General features: G+C 30.8%; 1 protein-coding gene across 3 annotated transcripts in view; it reads left to right on the top strand.

Moving 5' to 3' along the window:
* The window catches only part of URB1 (URB1 ribosome biogenesis factor), a 175519-nt gene that overhangs the window by 87290 nt on the left and 69108 nt on the right, over positions 1 to 19121 (top strand). For all 3 annotated transcript variants that reach the window (XM_085890598.1, XM_085890597.1, XM_085890599.1), the window contains 2 exons: positions 16315 to 17146; positions 17328 to 17559. In XM_085890598.1, the coding sequence (XP_085746724.1) occupies positions 16315 to 17146; positions 17328 to 17559 (1064 nt within the window). The remainder of the gene's footprint in view (positions 1 to 16314; positions 17147 to 17327; positions 17560 to 19121) is intronic.

Below are 19121 nucleotides of genomic sequence, written 5' to 3'. Positions count from 1 at the left end.
TATATCTTTTTCTATTATATCTCGTGTCTATTATATCTTGTATCTATTATATCTTGTATCTATTATATCTTGTATCTATTATAATCTTGTATCTATTATATCTTGTATCTATTATATCTTATCGATTATATCTATTATATCTTGTATCTGTTATATCTTGTATCTATTATATCTTTCATCTATTATATCTTCTATCAATTATATCTTATATCTATTATATCTTGTATCTATTACATCTTATCGATTATATCTTATCTATTGTATCTTGTATCTATTGTATCTTTATCTATTATATCTTGTATTTATTATATCTTGTTTCTATTACATCTTGTATCTTGTATCTATTATATCTTGTATTTATTATATCTTGTATCTATTATATCTTGTATCTGTTATATCTTGTTTCTATTATATCTTGTATCTTTATCTATTATATCTTGTGTCTCTGATATCTTGTGTCTCATATCTTGTATCTATTATATATTGTATCTATTATATCTTGTATCTATTATATCTTGTATCTTTTATATCTTGTATCTTTTATATCTTGTGTTGATTATATATTTTATCTATTATTTCTTATACCGATTACATCTTGTATCAATTATATCTTGTATCTTTTATATCTTGTATCTATTATATCTTGTTTCTATTGTATCTTGTATCTATTGTATCTTGTATCTCTTGTATCATGTATCTATTGTATCTTGTATCGAAATATCTTTAATATATTATATCTTATATCTATTATATCTTGTATCTATCATATCTTGTATCTATTATATCTTGTATCGATAATATAATATCTATTAAATCTTTTACCTATTATATCTTTTATCTATTGTATCTTATATCTATTATATATTGTATCTATGATATCTTATCTATTATATCTTATCTATTATATCTTATGCATTATATCTCTTATTTCTTGTGTCTATTATATCTTGTATCTATGATATCATGTATCTATAATATCTTGTATCTATTCTATCTTGTGTCTATTATATCTTGTATCTATTATATCTTTTTCTATTATACCTTGCATCTATTATATCTTGTATATATTATATCTTTTACCTATTATATTTTGTATCAATTATATCTTGTATCAATTATATCTTGTATCTATTATATCATGTATCTATTATATCTTGAATCTATTATATCTTGTATCTATTATATCTTTGTCTCTTATATCTTGTGTCTCTTATATCTTCTATCTGTTATATCTTGTATCTGTTATATCTTATGTGTATTATATCTTGTATCTATTATATCTTATCTATTATATCTTTTCTATTATATCTTGTCTGGTTTGTATCTTTATCTATTATGTCTTGTATTTATTATATCTTGTATCAATTATATCTTGTATCAATTATATCTTGTATCTGTTATATCTTGTATCTATTAAATCTTGTATCTATTAAATCTTGTATCTATTATATCTTATCTATTATATCTATTATATCTTGTATTTATTATATCTTGTATCGATTATATATTGTATCTATTATATCTTTTATCAATTATATCTTCGATCAATTATATCTTATATCTATTATATCTTGTATCTATTATATCTTTTATCTATTATATCTTCGATCAATTATATCTTATATCTATTATATCTTGTATCTATTATATCTTTTATCTATTATATCTTCGATCAATTATATCTTATATCGATTATATCTTGTGTCTATTATATCTTGTATCTACAATATCTTGTGTCTATTATATCTTGTGTCTATTGTATCTTGTATCTATTACATCTTTTTCTATTATACCTTGTATCTCTTCTATCTTGTATCTATTATATCTTCGATCAATTATATCTTGTATCTGTTATATCTTGTATCTATTATATCTTGTTTCTTTTGTATCTTTTATCTTTTATATCTTCTATCTATTTTATCTTGTATCTATTATATCTGATCTATTATATCATATCTATTATATCTTGTATCTATTATATCATATCTATTATATCTTGTATCTATTATATCTTGTATCTATTATATCTTGTATCTATTATATCTTGTATCTATTATATCTTGTATCTATTATATCTTGTATCTATCGTATCTTTATCTGTCATATCTTGTGTCTTTTCTATCTTGTATATATTATATCTTGTATCTATTATATCTTGTATCTCTTATATCTTGTATCTATTATATCTTGTATCTATTATATCTTGTATCGATTATATCTTGTATCTATTATATCTTGTGTCTATTACATCTTGTGTCTATTATATCTTGTGTCTATTATATCTTGTGTCTATTATATCTTGTGTCTATTATATCTTGTGTCTGTTGTATCTTGTGTCTGTTATATCTTATAACTTATATCTATAATATCTTGTTTCTGTTATATCTTGTGTGTATTATATATTTTGTTTATTATATCTTAAATCTATTATATATCAATTATATATATATATTATATCTTATATCTATTATGTCTATTATATCTTTTTTCTATTATATCTTAAATATATTATATCTTATATCTATTATATCTTATAACTTGTATCTATTATATCTTGTATCTATTATATCTTGTGTCTGTTATATCTTAAATCTATTATATATCAATTATATCAATTGTATCTTATATCTATTCTATCCTATATCTATTATATCTTATGTCTCTTATATCTTGTATCTATTATATCTTGTATCTATTATATCTTATATTTATTATATCTTGTATCTCTTATCTTGTATCTATTATATCTTGTATCTATTATATCTTGTATATATCATATCATATCTATTATATCTTATACCTATTATATCTTGCATCTATTATATCTTATATCTGTTATATATTGTATCTATTGTATCTTGCATCGATTGTATCTTGTATCTATTGTATCTTATTTCTATTGTATCTTTTATCTCTTATATCTTTTATCTATTGTAATCTTAATATCTATTATATCTTCGATCTCTTATATCTTGTATCTATGATATCTTATATCTATTTTATCTTGTATCGATTATATCTTGTATCTATTATATCTTGTATCTATTATATCTTATATCTATTGTATGTTGTATCTATTATATCTTGTATCTATTATATAATATCTATTGAATCTTCTACCTATTATATCTTGCATCTATTATATCTTATATCTATAATATCTTGTATCTATTATATCTTATCTGTTATATCTTATCTATTATATCTTGTGTCTATTATATCTTGTATCTATTATATCTTTGTCTCTTATATCTTGTGTCTCTTATATCTTCTATCTCTTATATCTTGTATCTGTTATATCTTATCTATTATATCTTATCTATTATATCTTGGGTCGTTTGAATCTTTATCTATTATATCTTGTATTTATTATATCTTGTATCAATTATATCTTGTATCTGTTATATCTTGTATCTATTAAATCTTGTATCTATTAAATCTTGTATCTATTATATCTTATCTATTATATTTTATCCATATCTTATCTATTATATCTATTATATCTTGTATTTATTATATCTTGTATCGATTATATTTTGTATCTATCATATCTTTTATCTATTATATCTTCGATCAATTATATCTTATATCTATTATATATTGTATCTATTATATCTTTTATCTATTATATCTTCGACCAATTATATCTTATATCTATTATATCTTGTATGTATTATATCTTGTATCTATTATATCTTGTGTCTATTATATCTTGTATCTATTGTATCTTGTATCTATTATATCTTTTTCTATTATACCTTGTATCTCTTCTATCTTGTATCTATTATATCTTCGATCAATTATATCTTGTATCTATTATATCTTGTATCTGTTGTATCTTGTGTCTATTGTATCTTGTATCTATTATATCTTGTATCTATTATATCTTGTATCTATTATATCTTGTGTCTATCGTATCTTTATCTATCATATCTTGTGTCTTTTCTATCTTGTATCTATTATATCTTGTATCTATTATATCTTGTATCTCTTATATCTTGTATCAATTATATCTTGTATCTATTATATCTTGTATCTATTATATCTTGTTTCTATTACATCTTGTGTCTATTATATCTTGTGTCTATTGTATCTTGTGTCTATTGTATCTTGTATCTGTTATATCTTGTATCTGTTGTATCTTGTGTCTATTGTATCTTGTATCTATTATATCTTTTGTCTATTATATCTTGTGTCTATTATATCTTGTGTCTATTATATCTTGTGTCTGTTGTATCTTGTGTCTTATATCTTATAACTTATATCTATTATATCTTGTTTCTGTTATATCTTGTGTGTATTATATATTTTGTCTCTTATATCTTAAATCTATTATATATCAATTATATATATATATTATATCTTATATCTATTATATCTTTTTTCTATTATATCTTAAATATATTATATCTTACATCTATTATATCTTATAACTTGTATCTATTATATCTTGTATCTATTATATCTTGTGTCTGTTATATCTTAAATCTATTATATATCAATTATATCAATTGTATCTTATATCTATTCTATCCTATATCTATTATATCTTATGTCTCTTATATCTTGTATCTATTATATCTTGTATCTATTATATCTTATATTTATTATATCTTGTATCTCTTATCTTCTATCTATTATATCTTGTATCTATTATATCTTGTATATATCATATCATATCTATTATATCTTATACCTATTATATCTTGTATCTATTATATCTTATATCTGTTATATATTGTATCTATTATATCTTGCATCGATTGTATCTTGTATCTATTGTATCTTATTTCTATTGTATCTTTTATCTCTTATATCTTTTATCTATTATAATCTTAATATCTATTATATCTTAGATCTCTTATATCTTTTATCTATGATATCTTATATCTATTTTATCTTGTATCGATTATATCTTGTATCGATTATATCTTGTATCGATTATATCTTGTATCTATTATATCTTGTATCTATTATATCTTGTATCTATTATATCTTGTATCTATTATATAATACCTATTAAATCTTCTACCTATTATATCTTGCATCTATTATATCTTATATCTCTAATATCTTGTATCTATTATATCTTATCTGTTATATCTTATCTATTATATCTTATCTATTATATCTTGTATTTATTATATCTTGAATCAATTATATCTTGCATCTATTATATCATGTATCGATAATATCTTGTATCTATTCTCTCTTGTGTCTATTATATCTTGTGTCTATTATATCTTGTCTATTATATCTTGTGTCTATTATATCTTTTTCTATTATACCTTGTATCTATTATATCTTGTTTCTATTATATCTTGTATCTATTATATTTTTTATCTATTATATATTGTATCTATTCTATCTTGTATCTATTATATCTTTTTCTCTTATACCTTGTATCGATTATATCTTGTATCTATGATATCTTATATCTATTATACTTTGTATCTATTATATCTTATGTCTTGTATCTTCTGTCTGTTATATCTTGTATCTATTATATCTTGTATCTATTATATCTTGTATCGATTGTATCTTGTATCTATTATATCTTATCTATTATATCTTGTCTGGTTTGTATCTTTATCTATTATATCTTGTATTTATTATATCTTGTATCAATTATATCTTGTATCAATTATATCTTGTATCAATTATATCTTGTATCTGTTATATCTTGTATCTATTAAATCTTGTATCTATTAAATCTTGTATCTATAATATCTTATCTATTATATTTTATCCATAATATCTTATCTATTATATCTATTATATCTTGTATTTATTATATCTTGTATCGATTATATATTGTATCTATTATATCTTGTATCTATTCTCTCTTGTATCTATTGTATCTTGTATCTCTTATATCGTGTATCTATTATATCTTGTGTCTATTCTATCTTCTGTCTGTTATATCTTGTATCTATTATATATTGTATCGATTATACCTTGTATCTATTATATCTTGTATCTATTCTATCTTGTATCTATTCTATCTTGTATCTATTCTATCTTGTATCTATTATATCTTGTATCTATTGTATCTTGTATCTATTATATCTTCAGTCTTATATCTTGTATCTATTCTCTCTTGTATCTATTATATCTTGTATCTATTATATCTTGTATCTATTATATCTTGTATCTATTATATCTTGTATCTATTATATCTTGTATCTATTATATCTTGTATCTATTATATCTTGTATCTATTCTCTCTTGTATCTATTGTATCTTGTATCTCTTATATCGTGTATCTATTATATCTTGTGTCTATTCTATCTTCTGTCTGTTATATCTTGTATCTATTATATATTGTATCGATTATACCTTGTATCTATTATATCTTGTATCGATTATATCTTGTATCTATTATATCTTGTATCTATTCTATCTTGTATCTATTGTATCTTGTATCTATTATATCTTGTATCTATTGTATCTTGTATCTATTATATCTTCAGTCTTATATCTTGTATCTATTCTCTCTTGTATCTATTATATCTTGTTTCTATTATATCTTGTGTATATATATATATATATATATATATATATATATATATATATATATATATATTAAATCTATATATCTTATATCTATTATATCTTGTATCTATTATATATTGTCTCTATTCTCTCTTGTATCTTTTATATCTTGTATCTATTATATCTTGTCAATTATATCTATTATGTCTTGTATTTATTGTATCTTGTGTCTATTATATCTTCTATCTATAATGTCTTGTCTCTGTTGTGTCTTGGATCTATTCTATCTTGTGTCTTTTATATCTTGTATCTATTATATCTTATATCTATTATATCTTATATCTTATATCTATTGTGTCTATTGTATCTTATCTCTCTTGTATCTTGTATCTATTGTATCTTATGTCTATTATATCTTGTATCTATTATATCTTTTATCTATTATATCTTATATCTATTATATCCTGTATCTATTGTATCTTTATCCATTATATCTTGTATCTATTAAATCTTGTATCTATTATATCTTGTATCTATTATATCTTCTGTCGATTATACCTTGTATCTGTTATATCTTCTATCTGTTATATATTGTATCTATTATATATTGTATCTATTATATCTTCAGTCTTCTATCTTGTATCTGTTCTCTCTTGTATCTATTATATCTTGTTTCTATTATATCTTGTGTATATATATTAAATCTATATATCTTATATCTATTATATCTTGTATCTATTATATATTGTCTCTATTCTCTCTTGTATCTTTTATATCTTGTATCTATTATATCTTGTCAATTATATCTATTATATCTTGTATTTATTGTATCTTATGTCTATTATATCTTGTATCTATTATATCTTTTATCTATTATATCTTATATCTATTATATCCTGTTTCTATTGTATCTTTCTCCATTATATCTTGTATCTATTATATCTTGTGTCTATTGTATCTTGTGTCTATTGTATTTTGTGTCTATTGTATTTTGTGTCTATTGTATCTTGTGTCTATTGTATCTTGTGTCTATTATATCTTTTTCATTATATCTTGTATCTATTATATATTGTATCTATTATATCTTTTTCTATTATACCTTGCATCTATTATATCTTGTATCTATTATATCTTTTATCTATTATATCTTATACCTATTATATCTTATATCTATTATACCTTGTATCTATTATATCTTATGTCTTATATCTTGTATCTATTCTCTCTTGTATCTATTATATCTTGTATCTCTTATATCGTGTATCTATTATATCTTGTGTCTATTTTATCTTCTGTCTATTTTATATTGTCTCTATTCTCTCTTGTATCTTTTATATCTTGTATCTATTATATCTTGTCAATTATATCTATTATATCTTGTATTTATTGTATCTTATGTCTATTATATCTTGTATCGATTATACCTCTTATCTATTATATCTTGTATCGATTATATCTTGTATGTATTATCTCTTGTATCTATTATATATTGCATCGATTGTATCTTGCATCTATTGTATCTTGTATCTATTATATCTTTTTCTATTATACCTTGCATCTATTCTTTCTTGTATCTATTATATCTTGTATCTATTATATCTTTTTCTATTATACCTTGCATCTATTATATCTTGTATATATTATATCTTTTACCTATTATATTTTGTATCAATTATATCTTGTATCAATTATATCTTGTATCTATTATATGTTGTATCAATTATATCTTGTATCTATTATATCATGTATCTATTATATCTTGAATCTATTATATCTTTATCTTTTATATCTTGTATCTGTTATATCTTGTATCTGTTATATCTTGTATCTATTATATCTTATCTATTATATTTTATCGATAATATCTTATCTATTATATCTATTATATCTTGTATTTATTATATCTTGTATCGATTATATCTTGTATCTATTATATCTTTTCTCTATTATATCTTCTATCAATTATATCTTCTATCAATTATATCTTGTATCATCTATTATATCTTGTATCTATTAAATCTTATCTATTATATCTTATCTATTATATCTTGTGTCGTTTGTATCTTTATCTATTATATCTTGTATTTATTATATCTTGTTTCTATTATATCTTGTATCTTGTATCTATTGTATCTTGTATCTATTCTATGTTGTATTTATGATATCTTGTATCTATTATATCTTGTATCTATTATATCTTGTATCTATTATATCTTGTATCTATTATATCCTGTATCTATTGTATCTTTATCTCTTGTATCTTTATCTATTATATCTTGTGTCTATTATATCTTGTGTCTATTATATCTTGTATCTATTATATCTTGTATCTATTATATCTTGAATCTATTATATCTAAAATCTATTATATCTTAGATATTATACCTTGTATCTATTATATCTGAGACATATTATATCTTGTTTCTATTATATCTTATATCTATTATATCTTGTATGTCTTATATCTTGTATCTATTATATCTTGTATTGATTATATCTTTTATCTTTTATATCTTTTAACTGTTATATCTTGTATCAATTACATCTTCTATCTATTATATCTTGTATCTATTATATCTTGTTTCTATTTTATCTTGTTTCTATTATCTTTTGTGTACATATATATATATATATATATATATATATATATATATATATATATATATATATATATTAAATCTTGTATCTATTATATCTTATATCTGTTATATCTTGTATCTATTTTTCTATTTTATGTAACATCTATTATATCTTGTATCTATTTTTCTATTTTATCTAACATCTATTATATCTTGTATCTCTTATATCTTGTATCGATTATATCTTGTATCTATTATAAAATATCTATTAAATCTTGTATCTATTATATCTTATATCTATTATATCTTGTATCTATTTTATCTCTTCGATTATATCTTATCTATTTCTCTTATCTATTATATCTATTATATCTTGTATCTATTATATCTTGTATCTATTATATCTTTTTCTCTTATACCTTGTATCTATTCTTTCTTATGTCTTTTATCTTGTATCTATTCTCTCTTGTATCTATTATATCTTGTATCTCTTATATCGTGTAAGCCTGGTGTTGGCTTAGTGGTTAGGGTGGAGGCTTGGGATCCCAGGGTCCTGAGTTCAAGTCCCGTTGGCTGCTGAATTAACACCAGGGGGTTGACTCAGCCTGTCATCCTTCTGAGGTCGGCGAAGTGAGTACCAGTGTACTGGTCCCCGTGTATGCCCCGGTTAGAATAGGTGTACCATATCCCTGTGTGTCGTAAGAGGCGACCAGGGTTGGCGTCAGGAAGGGCATCCGGCCATAAAACATTGCCTCAAGAAAAAGCCTAACCCCTGCACAGCAGGGAAAAAATAGCTGTAAAAACGGTCATTTTTTATTTTGTGTATCTATTATATCTTGTGTCTATTCTCTCTTCTGTCTGTTATATCTTGTATCTATTATATCTTGTATCGATTATACCTTGTATCTATTGTATCGATTATGTCTTGTATCTATTATATCTTGTATCTATTATATCTTGTATCTATTATCTCTTGTATCTATTATATCTTTTATCTATTCTATCTTGTATCTATTATATCTTGTATCTATTGTATCTTGTATCTATTATATCTTATGTCTTATATCTTGTATCTATTCTCTCTTGTATCTATTATATCTTGTATCTCTTATATCGTGTATCTATTATATCTTGTGTCTATTATATCTTCTGTCTTATATCTTGTATCGATTATACGTTGTATCTATTATATCTTGTATCTATTATATCTTGTTTCTATTATATCTTGTGTATATATATATTAAATCTATATATCTTATATCTATTATATCTTGTATCTATTATATATTGTCTCTATTCTCTCTTGTATCTTTTATATCTTGTATCTATTATATCTTGTCAATTATATCTATTATATCTTGTATTTATTGTATCTTGTGTCTATTATATCTTCTCTCTATAATGTCTTTTCTCTATTGTATCTTGAATCTATTCTATCTTGTCTTTTATATCTTGTATCTATTATATCTATTGTATCTATTGTATCTTGTCTCTCTTGTATCTTGTATCTATTGTATCTTATGTCTATTATATCTTGTATCTATTATATCTTTTTTCTATTATATCTTATATCTATTATATCCTGTATCTCTTGTATCTTTATCCATTATATCTTGTATCTATTATATCTTGTATCTATTATATCTTATGTCTATTATATCCTGTATCTATTATATCTTGTATCTATTCTATCTTATATCTTGTTTCTCTTATATCTTGTTTCTATTATATCTTGTGTCTATTATATCTTGTATCTATTATATCATGTGTCTATTATATCTTCTGTCTTATATCTTGTATGTATTATATCTTGTATCTATTATATCTTGTGTCTATTGTATCTTGTATCTATTATATCTTTTTCTATTATATCTTTTTCTATTATACCTTGTATCTATTCTTTCTTGGATCTATTATATCTTGTTTCTATTATATCTTGTTTAGATTCTATCTTGTATCTATTCTATCTTGTTTCTTTTGTATCTTTTATCTTTTATTTCTTCTATCTATTATATCTTGGATCTATTATATCTGATCTATTATATCATATCTATTATATCTTGTATCTATTATATCTTGTATCTATTATATCTTGTATCTATTATATCTTGTATCTATTGTATCTTGTATCTATCGTATCTTTATCTATCATATCTTGTGTCTTTTCTATCTTGTATATATTATATCTTGTATCTATTATATCTTGTATCTCTTATATCTTGTATCTATTATATCTTGTATCTATTATATCTTGTATCTATTATATCTTGTTTCTATTACATCTTGTGTCTATTATATCTTGTGTCTATTGTATCTTCTGTCTATTGTATCTTCTGTCTATTGTATCTTGTGTCTATTGTATCTTGTGTCTATTGTATCTTGTGTCTATTGTATCTTGTATCTATTATATCTTTTGTCTATTATATCTTGTGTCTATTATATCTTGTGTCTATTATATCTTGTGTCTGTTGTATCTTGTGTCCATTATATCTTATAACTTATATCTATTATATCTTGTTTCTGTTATATCTTGTGTGTATTATATATTTTGTCTATTATATCTTAAATCTATTATATATCAATTATATATATTATATCTTATATCTATTATGTCTATTATATCTTTTTTCTATTATATCTTAAATATATTATATCTTATATCTATTATATCTTATAACTTGTATCTATTATATCTTGTATCTATTATATCTTGTGTCTGTTATATCTTAAATCTATTATATATCAATTATATCAATTGTATCTTATATCTATTATATCTTATGTCTCTTATATCTTGTATCTATTATATCTTGTATCTATTATATCTTGTATCTATTATATCTTATAACTTATGTCTGTTATATCTTATATCTATTATATCTTATTTCTGTTTTATCTTCTGTCTGTTTTTCTTCTATATTATATCTATTATATCTTGTATCTATTTTATCTTATGTCTATTATATATTGTATCTATTATATCTTATATCTATATACCTCGTGTTGTCTTAATGGTTCGGGTGGTGGGCTTTGGATTCTGGCGTCCTGAGTTCAAATCCCGCTCAGCTGTTGAATTAATACCAGGTGGGGTTAACTCGGCCTGTCCTCCTTCAGAGGTCGGCAAAATGAGTGCCAGCATGCTGGTATCGTGTGTCGGCGTGGCGACGTCAGGATTGTTCCCCATAGCCAAGCAGACTGCTGAGGCAGCACCAATGCTCTGCAGAGAGTATGGTACCAATGTATCTCATATAGATATATATATATAAATATATATATATGTATATATGACGTGTGGAGAGGCGAGCGTAGGAAGCCGATTCACGCGAGTAGTTTATAAAGTTAAAATGAATGCATAATTCATTCTTGCAACCCCGATACATGTTAATTCTAGCCACTTATCTCCTGCTGTCTTGTTTTGTTTTGTGATTTGGAAGAGGTTTAATTTTATTTTATTTTATTTTTTTGCATAAAAATTAAAATGGGAGTGCTCGTCACATTCCACATATTTCGATTTACCCGCCAATTTCGACCACGTGCCTTTTGGTTGAATTGCTTGCATGAGCGGGAACAATCGTCTGGGTGTGCAGAGGAACAGTTGTCCTTTGCGGATGATGTGGTTTTTCCATGTGAGACATAATCTGCAGCCGATACTTACCGTTACAGCCAGGAGGTGCATTTGATGTTTAAATGATGAATGTGGTCATCATTGGTTAGATATTTATTGGTATGCCGTCCTGATGAGGGTAAATCAGCCCGAAATTGTATTGGGCGGCTCCGTTTGATGGTTCACTAATGTTGACCATGCAATCTTTGTCTGTTTGCCAGAGTTGCTGGGCTGAGGCCTCCGGATTGGAGGTGACACTTTGGTGTACGACTCTGTCCAATGGATATTCGGGGAGTGTTCGTCATGCTCCGCATATGTCGATTAAATTAAAATTGATAAAGCCTCCACACAAATTCTGTTGTTGGAAAAAAAGAGGGGGTGGAGGGGGGTGGGGGAGAAAGAGATAGAGATGAAAGGAGTGAGGAGGGGTGTGGGAAGGGAAAGACAGTGAGAGGAAAGGAAGGCAGACGTGTGGTGGAGCGTTAATTACGATTCATACTGTCTCATCTAAATGATTGCATAGAATAACAGTGAAGATGGAAACAAAATAATGTCTGAAATCCATTTTCTACCGGTCATACTATAAATACCACCCAGGCACGTCCGGAGACAAACACCCTCTGGACACATACAGAGACGAACATCGCCTGGCACATCCAGAGACAAACTCCCGTCTGGATATAAGTACCGCGCAGATACATTTTGAGACAAACACCACACGGACGCGTCCGGAGACCAGCAACGCCGCCCGGACTCGTCCGGAGACCAACAACGCCGCCTGGACGTGTCCGGAGACCAACAACGCCGCCCGGACGTGTCCGGAGACCAACAACGCCGCCCGGACGTGTCCGGAGACCAACAACGCCGCCCGGACGTGTCCGGAGACCAACAACGCCGCCCGGACGTGTCCGGAGACCAACAACGCCGCCCGGACGTGTCCGGAGACCAACAAGGCCGCCCGGACGTGTCCGGAGACCAACAAGGCCGCCCGGACGTGTCCGGAGACCAACAAGGCCGCCCGGACGTGTCCGGAGACCAACAAGGCCGCCCGGACGCGTCCGGAGACCAACAACGCCGCCCGGACGCGTCCGGAGACCAACAACGCCGCCCGGACGCGTCCGGAGACCAACAACGCCGCCCAGACCTGACCACTGTTCGGATATGTCCAGAGACAGACAGACAGGGGAGGGGAGGGTGAGAGAGGTGTGGGAGGAGGGTGCTGCACTGTATTTGGAGGGGGTAAAGCAAGGATGGGACAAAGAGAGGGAGGGTGGGGATAGTGGAGTTAGCAGAGAGAATATGTTGTGCTTTATGAACAGCGTACGCACGCACGCACGCACGCACGCATGTATGCACACATTAGTGCTTAGCCGATATCGGCAATTTTTCGGGAATCGGCAGGTTGGAGTCGGTGAGATTACCGACTACCGTACGTACTGTATACAACCTAGAAACCTTGAGTAGCTTTCACCAAAAAACAACGTTGTATTTATATAGATGTTTCACGGAGATGTTCACAAACATTAATCTTCATAAACAGCTGTGTGTCACAGATGGGGAAAAAAAATTTGGCTCGGTAATTTAGAAAACACGTTAATACGGCAAATGGCTCAGAAATTGGGTGTTATTTCGCCACAACTCGCTCGGGGGCGACTGAGCACGAACCACTCGCTCGCGGGCGACGGAGCACGAACCACTCGCTCGTGGGCGACAGAGCACGAACCACTCGCTCGCGGGCGACAGAGCACGAACCACTCGTTCGGGGGCGACGGAGCACGAACCACTCGTACGGGGGCGGCTGAGCACGAACCACTCGATCCGGGGCGACGGAGCATGAACCACTCACTCGGGGGGGGGGTGACGGGGTGCGGTCAGTGTCCATCCAATTAAATGGTTGATAAGGAATGGTTTGGCCTGGCTGTCGCTGCATATCATATAGGATCCCTTTAACTTTAAAGCTAAGCAGCAGTTAATGATATAATATGAATTTGTTTGAATAATGACTTTATCCACAAAAGCGTTGCAGCTTAACTGCGCAAACGTTATAACTTTTTTTTTTATAATGTCCGTTTTTTTTTCACCAGATTTTTTTTTGATTCCCTTTCGAGCACCTCACGAAACCTTCGAAAATATAGACACAGATATTGTTCACTCAATATAATTCTCCAAACAGTAGAAAAAGATCAGTTTATTGGTTTGGAAATTTCACATTTTCTTTTGTGTGTCTGAAGAAGGAGGGAACATAACTTTGCTTGCTTGAAGTAAATAGGTATATCAGTTTAGTTATAAGACTCGTTATTTCTTTAAATTATCAGATTTCACAACAGATTTCGACATTTATTTCGTCTGGACAATATCCGATCCTCAAATCCGAAATCACATTTCGATCACATACTTTAATTAGATCGTGGAAAATCGTATCATATAATACATGAAATCGCTCCAAGCTCCTAATTTGAAAACTATAGAACTTACAAAAGTGATGTACACAACGATTCATAGCTATGATGAACAGGCATTCGATAATTTATATGAGTGAGGAAAGAGAAAAAACAACTTTATTGTGAAAAAATCGTTGCGGCCTGTTCCAAGTCAAGGCATAGTTGAGCAGGCCAAAAAAACATGGCCACTTCAGACCCAGGCAAAATTACCTTGGTTACACATTAATACCCCAGAGAGCGAGGTTGTTAAGGATCGTCAAATGAAGGATATAATTAAGTGACGCCGTTAATTATCTTCAAAAGGGATGTTTTAATTAACCCAAACATCCAATTTTCACTTTCACTTCCTTGTAGTTTTCTTGGTGTGCAGGCAAAGTTTCAGGCTGATAGGTTTCATGGTTTTGGAGTTGTGGAGGAGACACACTGACTGACACACACACACACACACACACACACACACACACACACACACACACACACACACACACACACACACACACACACACACACACACACACACACACACACACACACACACACACACACACTGCCTTTTATTAGTATAGATTTATTTATTTTTGCAAAATATTTATTTCAAATAAGGTCACCATTCTCTCCCTATAAATTCCTTCAACTGCTTGTCATTAAATTTTCTGATGGGATTCCCCTCCTCTCCCCTGAGCCCTCAATTTACCCCCTTTCCGGCTGTGTAATCATCATTTATGTCTAGTTTTCGAGTTCTAAATATACGGCTGGTTCTTCAATGCCTCCAATTATTCCACCACCTTGTAGTAAGATTGGGAATATTTTTGATGGGCAGCCAGGCCTGCTTTTGGACTCAAGGTGGCAGCAGTTTGGAATTTGTCTCGGATGCCGGAAATAACTCCCCGCTCTTTGTGAAAGACACGTAGGGTATTTTTTAACATCCACCGATAACCCATTCTCACAGATGTGTCCCCCAGCTTCATGTCCTTCCGAGGGACGGAGCACTCATTGATGCCTCACACCATGAGTGTGACTGTTTACACTTGGGTCAAGATTCGAACCCAGGCTAGACAACTCGAACATGAGTGCATTCATCTTGAAGCTATCCTGACAAGCCCTGGTTTTTGGATAGATGAGTGTATTCATACAATCTATACATGTTTAGTTTTTACATCAATATGTATCTTTTATTATTATTATTTTTTTGCAGGCTCAGAGTGCCATGGATTTGGCTCGGGCCATTCTTGAACATCCCATCCTCGATTCTTGGTTTCTCGCAGCCGAGTTGGGAAGATTTCCGGCGCACTCGCTGCGGCCGTCTGCCTTGCGCCTGGTGTCTAAGACTCTCAGCTTGGGAGCTGCTGAACTGGTACGATCTGCAGCGCTGCTCGGTGCCGGGGTACTGTTGCAGGTGCAGTGGTATACAAAACGGGCACTTGTTGCCTGTGAACGTGAAGTGGGAGGTACAGCTGACACTCCATCACTGGCACACTCATCATCAGCATTGAGATGCTTGAGTACTTTGTACGATTGCACAGGCGCTGCACAGCGTGCTGAAGTTTTGCATCTGTTGCTCGGATTGCCAAAACATTTGCTGGTGTTCACACTTGAAGAGTTTGAGCCGACCACTCTCACGGTGTATGGAAAGGCTCTCCTGGCGATGGTCACCAGTGCAAGATTGGAGGAGCTACAAGTCCTGAGTTGCAATGAGCTTGCTCAATTGGTCGAAATGTTGAGTTATTCGCCAGACGCAGATGCAGAGTCATTGCTGGATGCCCTGACTCGGTTGGTTTGCGAGGTTACTTTGTGGGCTGACCTACTACCACACACGCTGGTGTCCCTTTGCCTCAGTCTGAACACGCCCTCAGCATTGAGGCTGACCGCGGAATTGGTGCGACATAGCGCTGCCCACTGCTACGCCTGGGAACAATGGCTGCTGAGTCATGGGGCAGTGCGCAGACTACGTCAACAGCTCTCTGTTTGCTGGCTCATTGTTTCAGCCCACCTGGATGCTCTGGAGAAGCATGGGGTGTCCCTTGTTGGTATGGTTGTAGATTATAATAAATCCTTATTTTAGAATTAAAAGGTATCTTCAAGTTGATTCTGTAACTGTTGGATAGCTCACTTGCACATGCAACTCGCTCGTCTTCTTCACATGTGGTGCTGATTCATTTGTGCTGTTGTGAAAATGCAGTGAATGACTCACCAATGTTGTAACCTCAGGCGATCATCGGGTATTGAATCGGCTTTGGAACGTTCTGAGCCCTGTGCTGACTAGAGCACTGAGTATGACTGAAGACCAGACTTCAGGCTCTGAAGACCAGGCCGTGATAGACCAGGAAGCTACACAAATCACTCTGATTTCTCGGCTGCTGCACATCCGGCCTCCGCCGAGCTGGGATCATCTTTTGTACAAACTGCCGTGTTTGCTGCAGAATCCAAAGCAAGCTCTCTGGTATTTGAGCATCCATTCCTTCCTGGAGTGAATGTTTCTTATTTGTGAGATTGTATACCTCAAAGCTATTTGATAATACTGGAGTAACTTTGAGAGTCAATTAAGAAAAATAATGTACTTTGAACAGGTGATATACAGTGGCAACAAATGTGAATGTCAAGCCCCTGTCATACCTTGACGATTTCGCCACCCGCCACCGTATGGCAACGTATCAAAATTTATCTAAAACGCTGGCGTGCGCTGAACTTTTTTTTCAGTTTTGGGTGTATAATAGTGTATTCATAACGAGTTGGACATACGCATAACGTATTAGTAATGTACAAAGAACGTTTCAATCACTTATAGATAACTTATACCAACGGATGCTTAGCGTGTTGTCGGCGTTCACACCTTATGCCCAACGATAGTCTAACTTATGCATAGCGCGGCAGCATATTGCCGACGATCACGTGGCATAGCCTATTAAAAGGCTGCCACTCAACGATTCAAATCATAACAGCACTAGACATCGAAGTGTCAACATCACCGTCATGCCGAAGAAAACTTCGAAGAACCCCTCGTTATGGAGTTCCACCATTAGCTGGTCATACATGCCAAACTGCCGTCGTCTCCCGATCCATGGTCTCACCCAGTTCCTTCTCCTCCATTCACCTCTTGTTCTCCTGGCTCGATTGGCACGCAACTGGTACAGTGTCGAATCGATGAGGTCATGTTGATGTTGGAGGACAGCTAGTAGGTATTCTCGTCTCAGCCTTGCCGGATCCTCCATCTCTCGGATGACATGGACATCTGCTCACCATGGAGTCTGGAACACTGATGGGTTCCTCCTGTGAACCCCTTTTTTATAAACCAATTCCCCTAAACGCTACCAATACGCCATTATACGGTAGCTGTAAGTTAGAAACACGTTCAGTAAGTTCTGTGGTCGTCCGGAAGACGTCTACATACGTCAATATGCGTTGGAGATACGTTACACATTGGTTCAAAGCACGTTACTCATAGGTTAGAAATAAGTTTCGGTACGCTAAACATTACCTCGACGTATTTCGACTTATGAGTAACTTACAAGTAACGTGTGTCGACATGTGTCAACGATCGCATAACGTGCCTACAACTTATGGCCAGCGTATGCGGAACGTGTGTGTCATACGCCGAGCTTGGCATACGACTGCGTATGCCAGCGTGCTTCAGCCTGCTCTTAACGTATACAAAACTTACCCATAACGTATTCGACGTGTGCCAGCGTATTTGCCAAATTTTTAATACGTCGGCATACGCTGGCAAAAACGTCAAGGTGTGATAGGGGCTTCAGCAACAATTCCTCCATATTTACCATATATAAAGTATCAAGTGTGTGCATGGGTATTGTCATGGTTACCTGAACGACCCAAATTATTTAATACCTCGCAAATCCAACCTGTCCCATTACTGACAGGAATATTAAGAGGGGGTAGGGGGAGAGAGAGGTGGGGGGGGGAGAGAGTGGTGAGGGGGAGGAGGGGAAGAGAGAAAGGTGAGGTGGGGTAAGGAGGGGGAGAGAGGTGAGGAGGGAGGGAGGGGAG

Source organism: Eptatretus burgeri, chromosome 8 (genome assembly GCF_056783735.1).
Source record: "Eptatretus burgeri isolate ZD-2024b chromosome 8, Ebu_testis_v1, whole genome shotgun sequence".
Taxonomy (NCBI): Eukaryota; Metazoa; Chordata; class Myxini; order Myxiniformes; family Myxinidae; genus Eptatretus; species Eptatretus burgeri.
The sequence above is the reverse complement of the archived record's forward strand: the minus strand, read 5'-3'. Positions and strand labels throughout refer to the sequence as shown.